The sequence below is a fragment of the Gouania willdenowi genome, chromosome 20, assembly GCF_900634775.1.
Source record: "Gouania willdenowi chromosome 20, fGouWil2.1, whole genome shotgun sequence".
NCBI classification, from domain to species: Eukaryota; Metazoa; Chordata; class Actinopteri; order Blenniiformes; family Gobiesocidae; genus Gouania; species Gouania willdenowi.
Window position 1 is genome coordinate 23846781 of NC_041063.1, and position 22770 is coordinate 23869550.

Genomic DNA, 22770 nt, shown 5'->3' on the forward strand with positions numbered 1-22770 from the left:
AAATAGACAAAAAAGTCATATTAATGCATCTTTTTGAAGGAAAGAATGTGCAACAAATTGATATTGTTATCTTTTGGTTTTACTTATGTATCCAATGAGTTTTGACGTTTAAGAAAACGTTTCTAATCAGTTGAACATTTTTCGCCCATGACACCTTTAATGTCCAGTAATCTTAAAGGAAATCACTTGGATTTGAAAACCCAGCTGTTGATTTTTAATTACAGTTCCAGGGGCTTTATGGTCTGAGGCACACTGGCATTCTGGGAGTTATTTAAAACATTCTTTGGGAACTCCAAGAGGATGTTCATATTGACACAGGATTGTCCGATCATCTTGTAAATTCTGCACTTGGCACGGGATGAGTTGGAGATGTTTCTTCCTCAGGCTAAATCAGGAAATTCTTAAGACGCGTGCTACTTAAGTATTTGCGTTCAAAGGTCAGTTTTAATCATTTATCATTTCACTCAAACTTGCATCTAAAGGAAAACTTATGGTTTTTATTTAGAATATAAGTCAAATTAAAGGCCTGGGGGTCAAATCCGTATATTTGTTTAACAATTTGAGCCCATTTTTGCTTATTTTTTAACACCTTTTCTGCAACTACACCAAACTTGCCATATTTTAACCTATTTTCACCACTTTTTCTTACCATGTTTTTGCTCCTTTTAATGTATTTTTGCTACATTACTCCCAATTCTCCCAATTCTCCATCAAATTTCAATGCCTTTTCTGCACATTCTTTCCACTTTCCAGACATTTTCAGCACTTATAAACCCTTTACACCACTTTCTCACCTAATGTTGCACATGCTGACCCATTATTGTGACTTTTAACCGCTTTTCACCATATCACATGCCCATTTTTCCCAACGTTCACAATTTGTCATGCCATTTTAAACTAATCATTCCTATCTTTCAAATACATTGCTCCAACCCTTCCTAAATTACAGAAAATTCTGTTACAAAATCAAGGAATTTGGAAATTAAGATCCTGCATGCACTAATACCTGTCATTTAATGCTTGGATATTGTCGGTGCCTAAGTTAGAAACTGTATATATTCGTTAAATGTAGAAATGCAAACTAGTTCACAATAATGTTGAAGTTGCTTTGTTTTTGGTCCATGAACTAAAAGGAATTTGACGCTCCTGATTTAGAAGGACTAGTTCAAAAATCTACAATGTTTCAGGCAATTTTCAGTTAAGTAACTAAGGCTACATTAAACCAAAAGCAGTCAACATGGCATATCAATGTTCAGACTGTAGAAGCTCAATAATTATGCCGGAAACAAAACCAAGCACCAGTTTAGCCCATGCCAGGGAGGGTCACCCCGGTGTCCCCTCAGTGCCCCCACACATCACATCTAAGCGCCCACCTACAAGCCTGAAATGTGTTCCACACATGACATTTTTAATGCTTCTGGCAGAAATTCCATTATTTTAGCCCTGGACATATGGTGTAACAGCAGCAAGATGTAGGTGGTGGGATATAGGCAGAGCAGTGAGGCCTGCAGAGCTAAGGAAAGAAAAAAAAATAAAAAATGTCTTTATTTGACCAGAAAAACACCTCTCCTTTTATATATTGGCAGAGGTGAAAAGCACATGGGGATGGATGGAGGTAGCTCGGCCCAGCGCATAAAAGATCCCAGTGTTGACGACTTTACCATCTGTTTGGGGGGGAAACACAGAATATCTTTATGGCATGGGAAACCATTTGAAGATACAAACAAAAAGCATATTCAGAAGATTTTATGGCTCCTTTGTAGCAGCGATGGGGTAGTTTTTTTTTTTTTTTTTTTTAGAGGAAGCAGTTTAAAAGCATTTTTTTTTTTCACAGCCTTGAAACTGTGACAGAGGAATGACATTAGCAGCATATGTTCAAAATTCATCTGGTGTCCATGGCAACGCAGGACGCACAGGGATGGGCAACTATCACAGCAGGGGCCACAAAAATGTGATTGTTTCATTTTTTTTTTTTTTTCAGTTTTTAGTCATTTTGTGTGTTTTTTGTTATTTTTTGTGTTCTTGTTGTAATTTTGTGTATTTTTCCATCATTTTCAGTATTTATGTTGTCGATTTGTGTGTTTTTGGGGTCACTTTCTGCATTTTTCTGTCATTTTTCTGTAATTTTGTTGACAGTTTGTGTGCCTGTGGAGTTATTCTGTACTGTGTTGTGGGTTTTTTTGTGTTTTCGTGGTCATTTTATTTGTTTGTGTGCTTTTTGTGTCTGTCTTAGTTGTCATTTTGTATATTTTAAGAGTTTTTGTGTTTTTTTGCCGTCGATTTGTGTGTTTTGGAAGTTATTTTGTGCATTATGTTGGGCTTTATATTCTTTCCAGCTTCTTGAAATCCAATTTTTGGGGATTTGTTTTGGGGGCCGCACAAATTTGGCCACAAGTGGCCCCCGGGCCGCCAGTTGCCTATGTCTGCCCTAACATTTACAGTACATGACAGAAGATGTATGGGAAATCGAGGAAATATGATCGTAAATACATCCCATGGTGTCAGTGGTGAAGTGGAGGATGTTATACCATGTATTTCTGAGGTAATATCCATTAAACAGCATCGTAGCATAGCGTGTCCATAGCTAGCCTGACTAGTGTTTAGTTTTTGGAATAAAATTGGATGATTAACGCTTTGGTTATGATTTTTAATAACAAACTCTGGTCCTAATACACACAGAGAAAGGAGTAAATCTGTCAGTGCCATTCAGGAGTGCCGCCTGGCTAAGTAGGGGGGTTTGGTTTGTAGCGAACATGTGTGCTAGCGTCTGTGTGTGTGTGTGTGTGTGTGTATCCACAGAGCTTTGAGGTCGAGAACTGGGCTGTGCTTACCCCTGCGTCATTAGGATTTGAGAATGTTCATGGTCAATGTGGCACGGTCAAGGACCACACACACGTGCGCACACACACACACACACACACACACGGACTGTGCCTCTCAGGCCATGGCACCTGTTTCTCAGATGGTTGTCTGAAGAAATCTTGAACTTCAACCACAGACACTCCACCCTTGTCTTTCCGTCATTACTCAAGTAGAAATAGATTTTTGTTCCCTCCGTCCTCCCGTCTTTGAACTTGGGTTTGTAAAATGCTCAACTTTGGCGGCTCCTGCGTTGTTGTAGTAAACTGTAAAGTGGACATAGATGGGATTAAAAACAGAAAACGGTTTCTCCGTTTTCACCACCTCTGTCTGTCTTGCCCACTCCTTTTGTTTTGTCTGACTCTCGCTCCCTTCTTTCTATCTCTCCCCTGGGAAGCAGCAGATAGGCCATCTCATTACCCATGATCCTCTTGGCAACACCATAGCTGGGAGTAAAGGGTTTGGGGGGGAGAGTTAAAAAATAAAAAAAGGGTTAGAAACAAAGCAAGAGATTTGGTAAAAAAGAAGAGGACAAGAACTGTGACGACTGTAAATGTTTTCCCTCTTTCTTTTCTGTCATTTTCTTTTTCTTTCACTGTATTCGCCTTTTATTATAACAAAAGGACATTTCTCCTCTATCTTCCACACCCCCCCCTCCTTGAATTTAATTCTCTTCCATCCCTCATAGATGGAGATAACTTCACTATGTGCTACAGTGATATTAAGGTCCACTGCTGTGCCTCAGCTATTAGCAAAGGGTCAACCCTGCCCACTCTCATTTGAAAATCAAATGGCCCTATATATATGCAGTCTAAATTATTGGACCATCATTTGGAGTTGTGTGATGGGGGAAATGGACAGGAGATTGACTCGGGGAGATTTGCATAAAAAGTCATTGTGCCGGGGCCCTCGGAATATAGAAAAGAGACCGGGTCTATTTCAAATGCATGGTCGCTTTTTATGGCAGACACAGACACATGTGAATGCACAAACATGGAATTGCATGCATTCATTCAGACGCACTCAAATGTACAGTAACTCAATACACCCTTATGTGCAATTGTATTCGTGGCTATCAAGTTACCATTTTCCACTTGAGTCCTGCATGTTTGCATTTTTTTTTTTTTTTTTCCAGGCGCACGCTTTTGATCACAGCGTCGAGTCGCACTCACAGGACGCCTTAAGAGTTTGCTATTCTCTTTAAAAAAAAAAAAAAAGAAGGTTCTCATGCTCTTCACACTGGATGCTACTTGACTGCAAGATATAGATTTTCATGTTCTGTCACAGAGACGGATGATTCCACCAAGAGTTCAGTGCTGTAAACCTGAGCAGACAAATGAATTCACCTCAGCGTTTTTTATACCAGTGAGGGTGTCTGCCAGCACAGCACAGGAGACGTTGGTTAGATTATTCAAATCAGTTTCCTCTTTCACCTGCGTGGAGGTAACAATAGAAATCTTTTAGAGGTCCAGGAGACGGGGAGGGGGGAGAGGGGGGGGGATGTTGGGCTAAAGGGGTGGCGGCTAATTAAAGCATGAAAGCAGGTGTGTGCTTGTGAGCGAGTGGGTGTGGATGTGTTTATTCACTGTTAGCTGTAGCTTTTGGTTTGACTGAGAGGCCTGAATGGATAGACCCCCCCCCCCCCAAAACACACACACACACACACACACACACACACACACACACACACACACACACACACACACACACACACACAACCCTTCCCAATAATCCTCATAGATATTAATAAGAGTTTCTTCCATTTGCCCTGCAACGCCTTGACCAGATGGTCGGTAGAGTGTGTGTGTGTGTGTGTCCAGCTTTGGTATAGCTCATGACTGACATTCATATGTAATGTTTAATTACCCCCTCACCATCTTCCTCCTCCTCTTCTCTCGTCTTCTCGACTGTCTGGTGAATTAGTTAAGGTCTCCCTGAAGTCAGCTTTTCTTTTTCTTTGACTAGGTGGATTTTTCTCTCCCCCCCTTAACCCCCCCCCCCTATTTTTTTTTTTTCTTTTGCTTGCAAGACTTAGAGACAGAAATTTTGGGTTTTCTCCCATTAATAGCCAGATGTGATCCTCCTTATAATCATTCCCAGCCCTTTTCTTTTGGACCATGTCCATGTGGAGGGGACTGTGGAGCAGGTCGCGGCTGACAGGAATGGGTACAATATTAAAAAAAAGTCCAACCTTCACTCCTCTCTTCATATTTTGATCATTCATTTTGGAAAAGTTTCAATCAAAAGCTGATAATGTTGTTAAAAGATGCTCACAAACATCAATACGTCTCGTGTTGTGTTGATAAGTGCACGGTACGATAGACCAAATGACAAGTTTTATTGATTAACTTTTGAAATGGCTACAGCCAAATATCTGCTCCGGGTTTTTTTTCCTACTAAAATTGGAGGTTTTTCTATTCCTTGAATTGTTTAGAACGTTACCTCAGTTTAAAAAACAGTGCTTAGATAGCACTCTCTGTCTTTTTCCTACTCAAGAAGCTATCAGGATATTGATATGGACAAAGTTGAACTGAAATACTCCTCAACACCCCTCCTAATCAATAATCAATCGATTGGAGGTAATTGTGCTTCTTCCTTGGAACAGGCCCAAGTCGCTCTCTCCCTCTCTCTCTTCCATTCGCTCCTTTTCTCACACTCTCTCCGTCATTATCAGCATGTGGCCCAGTATTTGGCATTTCAGCATTCCAGCTGTAATTGATTTTAACCATTAAGAGCTCAGTGAATTGATAAGTAGAGGGAGATATTCGATTATACGGTGAAAGAGAGATATTGGGACAGAAAGCATACGAGAAGAAAAGAGGGAGACGGGTTGGAGGATGTTAGTAGGGAAGAGTTACAGAACGGTAAAACTGACCCGCTGTCTATCCGTCTCCACGGCCGGCCTTCCATCTTTGCGGCAGCACAATACCACTGACCTCCTGTGAGTTCAAGCAGCTTAGTTTCTGCGAGGTAATCCCTAATGCTTTGAAATAGACCTGATAGAAAGCCCACTTACTTGTTTGGGATTAATGTGGTTTGTGTGTGGAATGGGGGTGTGGGTCTTAAGTTTTCGCCACTTTTCGTTAAATTATCCCTTTGGAATCACCATACTCTACTCTGTTGGTGAACTGCATATAGAAATACATCTTCATGTCTCCTGTAATGCTTATGGTTACACGTGAACATGTGACCATAGTGTCTTATTTCCATGAGTTATTGTCAATCCACTGCAGTGGCCATTTTGAATCTAATGGCATCGGCGGGTGTTATTTCTCACCTTGTGTTTTCTGATTATATAAATCCAATTTTCCTTCACTCCTTTTCCTCTTTTCAGGACTGCAGGTTAGGTGAAGGGGCTGATGGGGAAAGGGTGGGAGGGGGAAACAAAGGCAAACATTTGAGTAATCTTCAAAGAGCCCATTGGTATGTTGAGTGGACGCTGGTATGTGGACTGTGGCGAAGGCTTTTTCAGGGGAAAACAATATCCTTCCTTTAGACGACTTGGGCCTGGGCAAACACTACCGTCCAGGCGACTGTTCAGTGCTGCCATCACTATCAGCTTACCTAAACCCCCTCACACCCACCCCCACCCCCACAATGCTAATCTGGCTGTTGCAGAAAATGGTAGGGTCTCCTGTGTTGCCGGAAAAGCAAGAAGCTCATCATTATGGTTTATGAGTTCAGACAGTGTCTCCCCAGCTGTCCGGCGTTTAGTCGACTGGGGTTTGCGAAACATGTAGGGAACTGTTGATGCTCGCTCACGTTTGGATAAAGAAGGCTGATGCAGACGACAGCGACAACAGAGGCTGAAAAGGCCGACTTATGTAAAGAAAAGGGAAGCGGGATCAAGCGTGCCATCTTGTAGGTCAACTGCAAGACCTTTGATTTCCTGTGGTAATATGTAAAGCAGCTCTAGTGAAGAGTAGCTCTCATTGTGCACTTCCTGGCAGAGACACACCTAGAAGGGCTTGTGTGTAGTCTCGTTATTACTCTGCTGTTGCTGTAAATAAGAGATCATGTGTCTGTGTTTGGGAGAAAACTGTGAAATACAGATTTTTCCAATGTTTTTATGTGTACTTTTGTAATAGGGAACCATGCCGATCGACAGATAGTTGCAGTGCCACTATTACTTCCTTATGATAACAAATGTTTTGAAAGGTTTCACAACTTCAGTAGCCGGGTTTCCATTACAGATTTTCGCAAAATAAAAGCGATATTTCTAAATGTAACAAAGTATAATTGCGCTTTGAACGTTGTTTTGGGCCGGAGCCTCGCAACTACCTTGAAATCTCATCACGCGAGACTACGCTGCAGAAAGTCAGATGCTCCGAACGAAACTCTGTATTCCTTTGTTGTTTATGTATTTATTTATTCAGTTTATTTCCGACATGGTTGCATTCACAGAAGTTTTGTTATTCCTTTTTTTTTTTTGTACATGCCGAAAAAGGAGACGAGAGAAGCACTTTGCTTATCCAAGTCACATCTAATCTGGCAGTAGTAGTAGTATAATGCTAAGAAATGTCTCGGTCTCCTCTTTTGTCTTCTGAGCAGTGGTCATGTGACCAAGTACGTCACCTTCTGTGACGTGTATTTGCGGAAAAAGTGTTTCCATAGCACTTTTAATTAAAATGTGTCCATTACCAGTTTTTATTGCGCTATTTAGATTTTGCGCATTTCCAAAGGTAATGGAAACGCAGCTAATGAAAACCTTTGTCTCAATGTGCCAATGTCTTTACCGCATTAAAATGTTTGGTCCACTAAAGGACATTTCCTCTTCAACCAAAGATTTTTTTGGAAACCTCCAACTCTTTGATACCTTCTTAAAGATGGTAAACAGAAAAGAAAAAAGACCAATAGGTAGTAAGTGGTATCAACCATGAATTAGAATTAGACATAGGGAGAAGTTCTCAGTCCCAGACACAAACAGCCATTTTGCGACAGTTTCCAAATGAACTCCCTTTTGTCCAGAAATCACCGGCCATTTTCTCACGAGGATCCACCACCCCAGGGATAATTTCCCCCATTTCTCTGTCATTAGCAGGGCCTGGTATCAGACTTGTGTTTTGTTCTCTGCACCTTTTGTTTTGTGCTAAGCGAAACCATGCGACAGCGTATAAGGGCTAACTGGAAAACAATACTCCCCTTCACAGGCTCAGGAATGTGTAATTAGTGATTTGAACCCGCTACACTCGTCTAGATTCCTCCCTATCATTCTCTCTCCCTCTCGCTCTTTTGGTCTTTTGTTCTCTCTGTCATAGATTTTCCTCACCTCCTGTGTCATCGTATCTCTTTCCTCGTGCCATGTAAAAAAATATTTGGGTGTCTTCTTTGGCTAATAGCTTATAGGTAACTCAAACATCTTAGTTTTCTCGTAAAATGAAAACAGTGGGGTTATTCTAATTCTACCTTCTCTACTATATTATTTACAATAATGAGAAAACAAATAAAACACAAACTTTAAAAAAAAAAAATTGGACAATGTTTATCAATTTAAATAAAGCAGCCAGATCAAAGCCTTCCCATAATGCATTGCAACTGTATATTGGGATTTTAACCTGGATATTGACAAAAATGAAGACTATTCACTTTCAAATTGTGTTAATCATTAAAAACTACATTTATTTTCGATAAAATTTTGATAATAATCTATTATAAGCGTAACTATATGTGTCAGTAGTAATATTAAGTGTTGAAACATGTGCATGTGTGCTGCCACGCTGACGTGTATCAGCCAATTGTACTTTATTCTGTCCATTTCACAGATACTATTGATATAGTGAAAGAAAAAACACAAAATAAAATAACGATTACGACAATAAAGGTAGAAATTTATTAGTTGGGAAGGAAAATATGTGAAAAACATGTGGAGCTCAATTGTTGTGCATTAATTGGCATTAAATTTGGTACATGAAACTCAATATTTTCTTGTTTGTGAGTAAGTCACAGCTATGGAATGTGAGCAGTTGTGAATTTATAATATTTGATCAAATCTACCAGTTTCTAAAAGACATTTTTCATGTCTCCTTTACGAAGGCAGCATTGGAAAAACAAACTTGGCATAAATTGCTGCTCCTCTTTTCACCAAAACTATCTTGCCTTCTTTCCTTCCCTTTCAGTTTTAGATAAATATAACAACATCAGTGTAGTACAAACCTCTTTGATGCTGGCAGCCAATAAGCCCCCAGTTTCTCTACCCCTTTATTTTTTGTTTTTCTTGCCGTCTTTCTCACAGCCTGTCAATTAGACCTCGCCTTGATTTTTCCCAAAAGCATCTTCACATGTTGGGAAATGGAAAACGATGAATCGTATCTAAAAGTATGCTAGCATTTCGGCAGAATCCTTCCCCCAGCGCAGTGTGGGAAGATAATCCCACACACGTTGCAGTCAACTTCATAACAGGAATATCTGATTATTTTCTTCATCAGTGTTTGATGCTAAAAAAATAAAGAAATAGGAAGATCTGGCCTTTATCACCTGGTAGTGACAGAGACATACATGTACATAACAGGCTACGGTCAGGATGGCTAATAGGGAGTATATTTTAGCCATTTCATCGAAATCTAATGCTATGTCAATACTTTTTTTATTAGGGATGGACCTAAACTTACTGCTAATACACCTAGCATGAATGCACACACTTGTAAACACACACAGATGAGCTAAGCTAGCAGAACCACGAGTGGAACGGTTGTGTCTGTCTCGCCTAATGTGTATTAAAACCCATCACGTAAAGTAACCATGTATGGTTTAGTGTAAAATAAGTTTGTAAGAAAACATAGATTTTGTATATATATCGCAATATTTCACCGCGCGATTAACGTACAGATCCAAAAAATGTCCATATTTATTTTTATTTTTTTATCAGAATCTTGGTGTCAGTGCCCAATGCTTCCACGGGCCTGATTCTTTCAGATCCTTTTAGCACATGTTCGTAGACTACGTCACTTCCTTCACTTGCAATCTTTACGACAGAACTCCTGGGACATGATATTTGAATGTAAACAAATTCAAAAAAAGGAAGAAAAAAAAAGAAAAACCTCTGCAAGACCATGTATGCAAAAACGGATCAAAACACAAATCAATCAAAAACCAAACAGACAATAAAATAAAAACCAAAAAAATTCAGAATTCACTGAAAACATACATTTCTAATTATTTTTAAATAGCAGGATTTCGAACCGTTAAATAGTACACAAACTGCCGTAAAATAGGCCGACCGGATGTTGAAAATATCTGAAAGGATCAGGCCCATGAAAGACTATTGGTACCTGAATTACAGTACGTTGCCTTTTAGTTGTTTTGGTAAGTTTAAAAACATTGTATCTCTTACCATTTTGTACCATTGATGTACATCGTATTGTTTAGTATCGGAATATATCGTATTGTGACATGCAAATCGTGTATCGTATCGTGTCCCCCTAGTGTACAACTACTACTATAGCTCAATACAGCTTGAAATGTATGGTAGTGTTTGTGTTTGTCTGTTAAAAAGCAAAAAAATCCCCACAAAAAAAAACAAAAAATCAAGCAGAAAGTCATTTTTTTTTCCCCAAGACTGGGGCCAAATGGTCAGTAAGCTGTGAACTTCAGAATGACCTTTAACCCAAATGTCAGACACAGTTACATCACTGCTAGCAATGTATATGAATGTGTGTGTATGAATGTGTGTGTGTGTGTGAGAGAGAGAAAGAGTCTGACTACATTTCCGTGTGTAGGAGTCAGAAAAGCCTGGTATCTACGCACTCTGACACATTTGCGTTTTTTGTTAAAATGTCAACGCTTAGAACATAATGAAGACAGAAATAAAACCCAGAGGAACAGTAGCACAGTTTACGCAAAACTGGGAAGAAAAAAAAAGCAAGAAGTTTGATCAGAAAAACACACGATGATAATGAAAGACTTTGATAATCCATTTATTTGGCTTGGTGCGATTACGCGGTGGTTGTTTGTTATTACTGGATGACCTAAGCTGAAGCTCCCCTACGGGCCTAAAAGCTGTGATCACATGTGATCGCCAGCAACGCAGAGCTGAGAAGAAACAGGAGAGGCAACGTAGCAGCAGGGAATATTTTTCTTTGCATTCATGAAAATGCGAGCCAGGGGTAGCAGCAGCAGCGAAAGAAACGGCAAAACATCAGCAGCTAAAAGATGATCTTGTGTCCCCGGCTTTTAAAAAAAATCATACACTGTGGCCTTGTTGGGGAAAAACAGACGGGAATACTACAAGTACTCATGTTGTTGTAATTGAGTTTCTTTTATGGGTACTTGTACTGTTTTTAGTGTATTTCTAAATCAGTAACTTTACTTGTACTTAAGTACATTTTTTAAAGAAGCAATTTGTTACATTTCTACACCCAACCATTACTGAGTAAATTATTATTCTTTGTTTTAAAATGATCAACGTCGTGAAACTACAAAAAAAAAAATTAAACAACCAGACAACAATCCAGTAACTAGTAACTTTTCCTTTGAGTGATATTTTATTGAGCTACTTTTTACTTGTACTTGAGTATTTTATGTATGACTTACTTGTACTTGTACTTGAGTACAATTTCGATCAAGTAGCAGTACTTCTATTGAAAGTAACTTGTAACTTCTACTTTGAGTACTATTCAATTAAGCTACTTTTCACTTGTACTTCAGTATTTTATGTATGACTTACTTGTACTTGAGTACAATTTCCATCAAGTAACAGTACTTCTACTTGAGTAGATACATTAGTACTCTTTACACCTCTGGTGAAAGTAACTATAACTTTTACTTTGAGTACAATTTAATTGTGCTACTTTTCACTTGTACTTGAGTATTTTATGTATGACTTACTAGTACTTCTACTTGAGTAGGATACATAAGTAGTCTTTACACCTCGGTTGCTGTTCTTTTCAACCATGAGACTAAGGTGTCTCATACCTGAGCTACCGGCGGGCGTCTTTTTTTCAGCGCTGCAGACTGCCAGCGAATTCACCGGCACTGATCTCACGTTTGCATCTATGTCTCGGGGAAGGGGGGTGGGTGGGGGCTGAGTGGCGGTTAGCAGTAACATGTGTAAGGGAGGTGGTAGCACTGATGGAATTCTACACTTGGCAGCCTTCCAGGCAGCGCTGGTATGTGTTTAAAATACTTTCAAGGAACAATACATGCTTTTGTTGTTCGCTGGGGCCAAGTGGAGCTGATTTTTGTTGTTGTCTCTGATGGCCCCCGGGAGCCCAGGGGATAGCACCGGAAGCTGGTGACGTCTCGAGGAAAAAAAAAGAAAAAAGTTGACTGTTTTGCCTAAAATAACCATAGATGATCACAGATAAGGAAGTTGTTTTTCTCCCACTGTGTGATGTGAAACCTGAGGAGCAAAAAAACTGGATGTAGGTGCTAATTTTTCACGTTAACAAAAAAAAACAAGCACACACACGCTCTCACACACGCTCTCACACACTCGCGGTTATTAAGACATACAGTAGCTGCTGTGGCGGAATGTTCTTTCTTTTTCGGTATGTATTCATTAGCCGCCTGCTACCAGACTTAATGACAGGAAAGGCTGATGTTTGTACTGAATACTCTAATTTGTCATTTGGTTTATGGAGGAAATATTCAAGCCCTTCTGCTTTTGGGGAGAAAAAAAAGTATTTTTTTATTTTCCCGGCAAACGCTACTTCTCAGTTATAGGCAAGAAGAAAGAACAAAAAAAGTGCACGATTGAGATTATAGACAAACACAAAAACTTATTTAAGAGGTAAAAAATCAAGAAAAGGTGGATTTTGAAATTACAAATGAGGGAAAAATAAACCTGAAGACTGAGACTACACACACACACACACACACACACAGAGAGAGAGATAAAAAGAAGTTGTGAGGAAATGTCTTTTGGCTTGGCTTATTAAGAATTCAGTTAATGAGGCAGCGTTGTCACCCCAGATAGAACAAATGGATGTGAGACGGCGGTGCCTGCGAACTGAGGGGAAGTGTGTGTGTGTGTGTGTGTGTGTGCATGTGCATGAGAAAGGTGTTTTGTAAACATCTCATTCAGCATAATGAATGCAGTCCTCTGTCATCCTCACACACACACACACACAGACACACACAACAGCAGTTGCAAACCTCTACACAAGGGAACTTCTTTTACCTGTCAAATTGACTCCCATCCCCACTATTCACACAACTGTGTGTGTGTGTGTGTGTGTGTGTTTCTGTTTGTGTGTGTATGTGTGTGCGTGTGTAGCACTTAATATGTCATTGACAAAGAAGACATTATTGTGCTTCTGACAAGTAAACAGGAAGTCCTGAGTGTCATAATTAGCATTCTCCAAGTGTGTGTGTGTGTGCGTCTTTTGCTCCTCCTCCACAATGTCGTGTTTTAGGTCCACCCAGGGAGTGTCACTTAGCTGATTCTGATTGGTCCACTGGGACTATTAGCGTACTTGGAGTACTATTTAATTAAGCGACTTTTTAATTGTACTTCAGTATTTTATGTATGTCTTACTTGTACTTGAGTACAATTTCAATCCAGCATTAGTACTTCTACGGAAAGTACCTCGTAAATTTTATTTTGAGTACTATTTAGTTGAGTTACTTTTTACTTGTACTTGAGTATTTTACGTATGACTTACTTGTATTTGAGTACAATTTCAATCAAGTAACAGTACTTCTACTTGAGTAATATATATCAGTACTCTTTACACCTCTCAGGACCTCATAACTTTTACCATTAAATTGAGCTACTTGTTACTTGTATTTCACTATTTTACGTATAATTTACTTGTACTTCAGCAAAGACGACATTATTGCGTTTCTGACAAGTAAACAGGAAGTCCGTAGTGTCATAATTAGCATTCTGCGGGTGTGTGCGTCTGCTACATCGTACACTGTCGTGTTTTAGGTCCACCCAGGGAGTGTCGCTTAGCTGATTCTGATTGGTCCACTGGGACTATTAGCTTATTTGGTTGTTTGCCAAACACTAATCCTCAACAATTAACAACCACCAAGTTCAAGAGTGGCACCGTGTTGACAAAAGATGTGCACACGAGCACGCAAAAAATGCTCTATTCAGTGAATACAGACGCACGCATACACAAATCAGCTGTGGCATAAATTACACACACATTGCGAGCAGACGCACAAGAGCACAAACCCAGGAGCAGGAACAGTGTGTTTGTGTGTTTGAATATGCATTACACAGCCCACGCCTGGCAGGAGTCAAAGTGCTCCTTTAAAAGTTCATAAATCATGGATGTTCTGGCCTGTGATCACCAGACCGCCTGCGTTTCCAGGCCTGCAGAGTGCCAGAGAGCGACTGACGGGCCTCTAGTTTAGGTCTTAAACAAACCCCCTGGAATGTGCTGATGGGGAGGGAATTAATATCAGGCTTTACTCTATCTGGCAGCACCGATTCAAACCCAAGTATATCATTCAGCTGAGGCCCTGAATCTCCTAAAACATTACCATATACATTAGGACTTGTGGTAGATCACTTATGACCACAGCTAATTTATATATAATTGTCATATAAAGCTTTGGAAGACTTATAAAAAGCATACAGTGGGATTGTTCCCTTTTTTTCCCATCAAAAAATACTTTTTTGCTGACACCACGTGTCAAACACAAGGCCCGGGGCGCCAAATCCGGTCTTTGGAGCATTCATTTTGGCCCGCAGGGGAAAGTAAAAATGACAAAAAACATGAATCATTGCGTAAATAAAACTCAACATTCTTCCCGGTGCTTATATCACATTATTGCAGTTGTATTTTTAATGTTTAACAGTTGAAAAAATAGATCTAAATTCTTACAAAATGTTTAAATTTTCCTCAAAGTTTTCCCTATTTTAATAGAAATTCATTACAAAATCAATGAAAGTTAAAGTAAAGCTCATGCTGGGACTAATATGTGTCACTTATTGTTTGTATATGATTGGTTTCTTACATATTTTGTATTTCCTTACACCACGTGTGTCAAACTCAAGGACCGCGGGCCAAATCCGGCCCTTCGGCGCATCCAATTCGGCCCGCAGGAGAAAGTGAAAATGACAGAAAACATAAATCATTGCGTGAATGAAACTCAACATTTTTCCCAGTGCTTATATCACATTTTTGCAGTTGTTTTTGATGTTAAAAAGTTGAAAAATAAATCTAAATTCTTACATTCTTATAAAATCTTTACATTTTTCTCAAATTTGACCTAACATTTTCCTTAATTTAATAGAAATTTTTCACAAAATCAAGGAAATATAAAGTGAAGCTCATTTTGGGACTAATATGTGTCACTTATTGCTTGGATATGATTGGTTTCGTACATATTTTGTATTTGCTTTCATCACGTGTGTCAAACTCAAGGCCCGCGGGCCAAATCCGGCCCTTTGGAGCATCCAATTTGGTTGGAGTGTATTATTTAGTAGTATTTTCTTTAATTGCCTTCATCTTTTACACTGTTTATGAGAATTTCTTTCATTGTGTTCATTTTTATTGTGCAATGACAAATAAAATGATTCTGATTCTGTAATTATGACGTAATATTTCCTTAATTAAATAGAGAATAAAGTGAAGATCCTACAGGGACTGACTTGTCACTTAACGTAGTTGGTTTCTTACATATTTTATATTTAATGTCAATGTAGAAGTGCAAACTATGGCACAATAATGTTGAAATGACTCCTTTTCCTGCTCCGTATTTGGTCCCCTGAACTAAAATGAGTTTGACACCCTTGGCTTACACAAGCGAAGCATGCTAACAGTTAACTCGCGCGCTATTCCTTTATGGCAACTGTTCTTCATTGATTATGAACTTAACGTTTATCTCCGAGGAGCGCTTTTAGTTTCCAATAAACTCCTCCTTTCGTAGCTCACGTTTCTATCGCAGTGGCCATCGGTGGAAAAGCTTTCCAGGACACGACTGAATTGGGAAATATGAAATAGAACGCAGCTATAAAAAACAGTTATTAAAATACAGGAATAAATCACCTAGACAATGGCTATAAAAACATATATATATATATATATTATATATACTTATATATGATTGCTTCAGCAACACACACACGTGCACTGCTTAGGCTCAGCAGTGCACTTCTCCTGTGAGGAGAAAAGAGTTAGAAAGGAATAAAAAAAAAAAGCAAAAGAAAGAGCGAGGGAGGCCTCCTTTCACAGAGAAACAAAGATAGCTGTAATTAATGGCCCTGAGCTCTGGACTTGGGGAGCTTTCTTCTGACAACTCTGACTTAATTAAAACTTAAGACTTCTGAAAGGGCCTCTGACTGCGAGGGGACGTCCCACCGTCTCGTGAGAAAAAAGGCCTCGCAAGATTTCCTACAAAAGAAAGAAAGAAAAGAGAGGGAGAGACAGAGAGAAAAGATGTGTTAGCGGCTGTAGCTATGTTGCTAATCCCTGTTTGTCGAAAGGGTGGGGGGAGGGGGGGGGGGGGTAGTCGCACACCTGCACTCAAATCCAACCACACTCACACACACTTAGACACACAGACAAAAAAAAATATCTTCAATCTTTTCCGTCATAAATGCAGCATTATGTTGCCAGATTGGGCAGTTTTCTGCTTTTTTGTACAATTTAAAACTCGCGTAAAACTAAATTAAATTATGTGATAAAATCATAATGTGTGCCTTATAATACATTAATTGAACATAATTTACTCCAAAAAGAAAGGAAAATGTCCAAATTGTTTCTTCAAAGTTTGTTTCGGTCTCCATTTGTTGAAATGTTTGTGCATTGCATTGTGGGATTTGTAGTCCCGTAAACAGATGCGTAGAACTTTCAAGCGGTAATTTTGACCATTTTCCTTTCTTTTTGGAGTAAATGATGTTCGATTCATTGATCTATCAGACATACACTATAATCACTGAAATTTCTGCGCATTGCATTGTGGGATATGGAGTCCCGTAAACTGATGCTTAGAACTTTCAAGCTGCAGTCTTGACCCGTTTCTTTTTTTAGAGTGAATGATGTTTAATTCATTAATCTCAGACATACTCTATGATTTTTATCTCAAACTTTACCAGGAGTAGCAGCTCTAAGTTTGAAAACGCGTGATAGGTAATAAGTTCTTATCACTTTCAATCATTCTTTCCTGTTTCTTGGGCAGGAATTAATCGTCAGAGTAGACGCTAACCTTTGTGAGCCACCTCTGCGTGTCTTTCTATCTCCTCCTGTGGTGTGTGTGGTGTGTGTGTGTGTGTCTCGGCCATTTCACCCGCCCCATCCTCCACAGAGGATCAGATAATAAAAGCTTGGCCTGGCCTTTTGTTTTTGTGCATTGTTCATTAGCCCGGCAGCAACAACAGAAACACACTTGATATGCTTGGCTTGACTGGGTGTATGGGAGCAGGGCAAGGTGGGATGGGGGCTGTGTGTGTGTGTGTGGGTGTTTGTGCACCTACTCACACCAGAAGTAGGAGTTTGGCTTGTGTGGCTGTGACGCCATCAAAGGGGGAAACTGGTCGCACATTTTGTACAGTATGTTGTGAGAGTAGAGTGACGTTATCTCTGTAGTAAAACATTGTTTCATCCATGTGTCTAATTTTGGTATGTTACGTAAGACATTTCTTGATTTTCAGAGTCAAAACATTAGCTGTCAGACATCAAGAGATTATAGTTTATACCCAACATTAGTCTTTAATTAGAAGGTTTTTTACATTTAGAAATCAAACAATCAGTTATTGCAGTTAATTAAACATGCAATTTACTACTGATTTAAAGCAATACAGATTACGTACAAAGATTATTGATTGATTATCATTTATCATTGATAGGGTCTAATGTGTGTGCTTATTTGATTATGTGATATATGTACAGTATGTGAGTTGCTTCATGTATATTAAGTATTTAAAAGAGAATGCAGACTTTTAATTTGTTATATGGATTTTGTTCTCAAACTGTCTTTATGATAAACTGTCCCTAAGGTTGTTATATCTGACATCACTTACGTAAAGCTTGTGTTTTTGGTTTGCTTTAGTTTGGAAATCAGATGTTTTGAACAACTTTTTGTCCTTGTTCCAGAAATAGGCGTCAAAAAAAGTGACCTGGACAAATTTGAGCTATTTTATGTAAGGATACATTTGGTATATTGGATAATTATTGTAAGGAGTTAGTATAAGGATATATAATTTGGTGTGTAAGGACTATAATTATAGAATCTTCAACATCAAACAATGTGAAAATAGTTTTTAGGGATCCACCAAATTCAAAATTTCTTGGTCAAACCTGAGAAAACCCAGGCAGAAACCGTTACACACTGACCATTTTTGGTTTGATGCTCAAACATGCCAACTTGTTGACGTCTGCTCACCTTTTTTTCCTCGTCTTCTCAACAGTACCTGCAGAAGCAGGAAGCGCCTACAGTGCAGACCTCGTGGTTGTACTACTGCGCGCTCTGTGACTATTCCACCAAGGCCCGCCTCAACCTGTTCCAGCACGCACGCTCCGCTCGCCACCAGCAGAACGAAGGCCTGAGGAAGCTGCAGATGCACCAGCAGGGCCTGGGGGTGACGACGATGGTCTGAGCTTCCCCGAGCTGTTCCACGTCAAGGAGTGCCCCAGCAGCCAAGGTCGTTGCTTTTTACTCTACATTCAAACTCAAGTGGGCCACAGATTTCTCATGGGAAAACCAGCAAATTCAACATAACGTACCTTAGTTATTGTAGATAATATGGAAAGTAAGCAGTAAGTTACAGATATCCATCCATGCTGAACATTTACTTTAAATTTCCTTGATTTTATGCCAATTTTTGTTTTTTAATTTGGGTACATTTGTGAAATTGCAGATTCTGAACATTTTTTTGAGTTCTTTCAACAATTATAAGAAGGAAACATATTTGCCGTCATGAGATATAAGCATTATATTGTGGAATTCATTGAATTTGTGTCATTGGAGTCCAACATAATGCACAAAATTCCAGAAACACAGAAAATGCACAAAATGTCAACAAAGCACAGAAAATGATCACAAAGACACGCTAAACAACCACTTGAACACAAAATGACTACAAACCCAACAAACATATACTGTACATACACAAGGACTACAAAGACACCAAAATAAACTGAGTAATACACAAAATGACAACAAATGACACAAAAAATACAATAAAAAACACACAAAAAGGGAACATAAACTTGCCATATTGACATGAAATAGACAAAATGAATTCAAAACACAAATGTTGGCCCCCCGCTCTGATAGAAGTTGCCCATCTCTGCTTCTAAAGGCAGATTTGGCCCCCGGGCCTTGAGTTTGACACAATGAACATCTCTTTTGTGCTAACATATATAATACCTAAGTCTTTACAAGTCCTTGGGATTTAGAATTTTCTGTTTGTGGTTAGTTTTTCCTTGTTTGAGGTCACGTGATGCTTTTTTTTTTTTGTTGGTTAGCTCATTACAGCACCCTTCTTCTTCTTCTCTGCTTCTTCTCTTCTTCTTCTTTTCTCTTCCTTCATTCTTCTTCTTCTTCTTCTTCTCTTCTCTTCTTCATTCTCTTCTTCTTCTTCTTCTTCTTCTTCTTCCTTCTTCTTCTTCTTCTTCTTCTTCTTCTTCTCTTCTTCTCTTCTTCTTCTTCTTCTTCTTCTTCTTCTTCTTCTTCTCTCTCTCACTCCTCTTCATTCCGCTGAGCGCTCTTTACTCTAGCTTTGATATCCACGTCACGTCTCTTGATGCGGACCTAATCCATCCTCTTAATCTCTCCAAAATGAGCATACTGTTCTTATTAGGCTGCTGCACTTTGTATCTAACACACACACACACACACACACACACACAACACACACACACCACACACACACACACACACACACACACACACACACACCAACACACCACAGTCCTGTGTATAGGGACATCCCAAGCAGGCAACCAGTCATCTTATAAATTTCAACTTGTGAGGATCTTACAGTGAAAGGCCTCTACACACACCACACACAACACACATCACACACACACTACATCCCACACACACACCACACACACTACAAGTCACACACACACACACACACACACACACACACACACACACACAGTATGCTATGGCTACACAGTTTCTCCTGGAGTGAGCTTTCATTTCCTTTCTCATGACCAAAGCAATTTGCTTTTCATTTAAGAGTCTCCGTCCTGCCAGCAGCTAATAAGTGTAACAGAACTGTAAACATTCAGAGACAAAAAAAGAAGGAAAGATTAATAGTTTTTTCTTTGAGCGGGGGGTTAGACGGTTGGTGAGGGGTTCCAAGGGTGTAAGGGGAAGGGGTGGGGGGGGGGTTCTGTGCTGTAATTTAAACCAGAAGACGGAGAGTCAAGAGTCCCATTATTAGTCATCCCTATGTTTAATGCTGCTGCTGGGAGAAAATGAGCGCTTAACTTGTTTTTGCTTTGCTTGACCTAAAGGAGCGGGCGGACCGGGGTGTGGTGTTGAAGGGAGGTGTGTGTGTGTGTGTGTGTGTTGTGTGGGGGGTGGGGCGCACACATTTCAAACGGCATTCAGCATAACATTTGTCTAAGTGTGTGTACGTACGTGTACGGTGCGTATGTGTGTGGTTCATGATGAATTTGGGGCAAGTTCACAAACTGTCCTGTTTATATTTTACATTTACTCCCGAAACAGATGGAGGCCCTGCTCTTAGAAACACATGTGAATCCCACTAAACACACACACACGCACACACACGAGCAGAAGAAGAACTCTCCGCACTGAAACTGAGACCCTTTTTTGCCGGTGAACGTTTGGTTTTAATTACACGGGGATCAAAGTTGTGGTTGAGAATCGGGGTGCAGCAGAGAAAGCATGCTTAGATAGATCATTACCTTACATTTAACCACAGCCCCTCAGCCACCTCCTCCTCTCTTTGCTTTCCTTTTGCATTTCTTCTTCTTTTTTTTTTATCCTGTCTTTACATTCACTTACTCTCCCTGCTTCTTTGTGTGTGTGTGTGTGTGTGTGTTTTTGTTTTTTTTGCAGCCTTTTCTTTCCTCCCGTCTCTCTTTCTCTACATCCTAAAGTTTGACTCCAGGTTTTAAACCAAAATCAAAATCAATATTTTTACTCCTTAAACATACTTTATGCTACGCTAGTTGCATAGACTTTCATTTTTCTGGATGCTCAGTTAATTTACCTTCTATTCAAACACTTAAGACTCCAAACAATCCACTGACAGTTGCGTACTTGTAAAGTTTTATAAGTGAAATAAAACACTAGAGCCTTCGCTAAAAAGTTCTTACGCTTTCAATGAGGAGGTTTTCAGATCGTCAAATTAGTGTAGCTGTACTCGCTATGTCCGTTTACAGCTGTGGGCTGGAAAAAAAAATTGCAAAAAAACTGCTCACAATCTAAAAAAGTGCAATGACAATAAAAATAAAAAAGGTTAATGGAAACACCTTCATTTAAAAAAAAAAAAAAAAAAAAAAACACTCAAATATCGCTAAAAACTTCTTGCACTTTCATGAGGAGGTATTTCAGACGTTCGATATTAAAAGTGTCGCAAAAGCGCAACCAGAAAACACTTTTTCCGCAATTCCACAAATCAGAGGATGTGACTTAATTTAGAAAAAAACACTCAAATATTTAGACTCCTCCTCTTTTTGCTTTTTCTCCTTTTTTGTCTTGTCTTTACATTCACTTTCTCTCCTCCCTGCTTCTGTGTTTTTTTTCCTTGTTCTTCTTCTTCTATAATATCCTTAGCTGTGACTTTTGTGCAGTATTTTCTTCTCCTCCTGGCTCTCTTTACATCTTAAAGTTCTTTTCAAACACTAAGACTCAAAACAAACAACCTGCGTACTTGTTTTAAAGTGAAATAAAACACCAAAGCGTTCTGTTTTTTGTGTTAGTTTACACATTAGCACATGCTAACTCTGCGTGCTCGGGTTATGTAATGAAAAGAAAAAAAAGAAGTGGATTATTAAAGCAGATTCATGCTCCTACAGTGATGGATGATGGGAATGGTTTTCACTGATGCTAAGGTTCTCTACAGTCGGCAACAATTTTTTAGCCAGTGTTTAGTTTACGGAGCGTCTGTTTGTGTATACGTGCATGCGTGCTTTTTCTGGGCCCGCAACTCCTGACTCGAGCACTTTCGGTTCATTAGAGGCTGGTATGAAAAAGATTAATTTAAGTGCTGACCGGTATCTTTCTCTTAAAGCCTGGGACTTGGGCACCAGCCAGATAATTATAGGCTCGTTTGGGAATAGGAGCTGCGTGCTCTGGACTCTATGTACATGTGAATAGCTTTCATTAGACAATTTTGATGTTGATTTTATGGCCTAATTAGGGAAACAGTGCTGCAGACACACACATTTAGACCGTATGTGGTGTTTTGAGCAGAAAGGTGGCTGCACTTTTTTCGTGTTGTATTGTGTGCATATCAATGGTATGTGTTGCTAATGAACCTGTTTATGTTTAATCCTTCATGTTAATACAAAAAGAGTTTAGACAGCTTCCTTTTAGCACAGCGCTTAATATAGCGGTTAATACCCACTTTTATCCAGGAAGTTTATTATTGTTTTACACCATAGTATTAGCCATGTTAAAGATGTAAATCCTTGTTTTAATCAGATAAATCAAAATAAAATGGGTTAAAAATGACCAAAATGGTGGAAAAGGTGGTGGAATGGGATTTTCATATCCACAGAAATTGGTTAAAAGTTGAAAATTAAAGTGGCCAAAACCAACAGAAAAAAATGTTTTTTTTAAAAAATGGGGTTCAAAGTGTCAATATTGCAACAGTTAGTTTAAAATGGCAAATTATAGCATAATAGACTAATCATGAAAAGAGGTTAAAGTCCCAATAATGGTCAACATATGCGGCATTAGGTGGAAAAGTGGTGGAAAAGGGTTTATCAGTGCCGAAAATGTCTTGAAAGTTGAAAAATGTGCAGAAAGGGCATTGAAATTTGATATAGAATGCAAAAAACTGCATTAATAAGAGCAAAAATAATG

At 39.2% G+C, this 22770-nt stretch overlaps 1 protein-coding gene across 1 annotated transcript in view; it reads left to right on the forward strand.

Annotated features, from left to right (window-relative positions):
* The window catches only part of zfhx4 (zinc finger homeobox 4), a 107799-nt gene that overhangs the window by 35024 nt on the left and 50005 nt on the right, over positions 1 to 22770 (forward strand). The window contains 2 exon segments of the mRNA XM_028435087.1: positions 18164 to 18326; positions 18329 to 18397. Of these exon segments, the coding sequence (XP_028290888.1) occupies positions 18164 to 18326; positions 18329 to 18397 (232 nt within the window).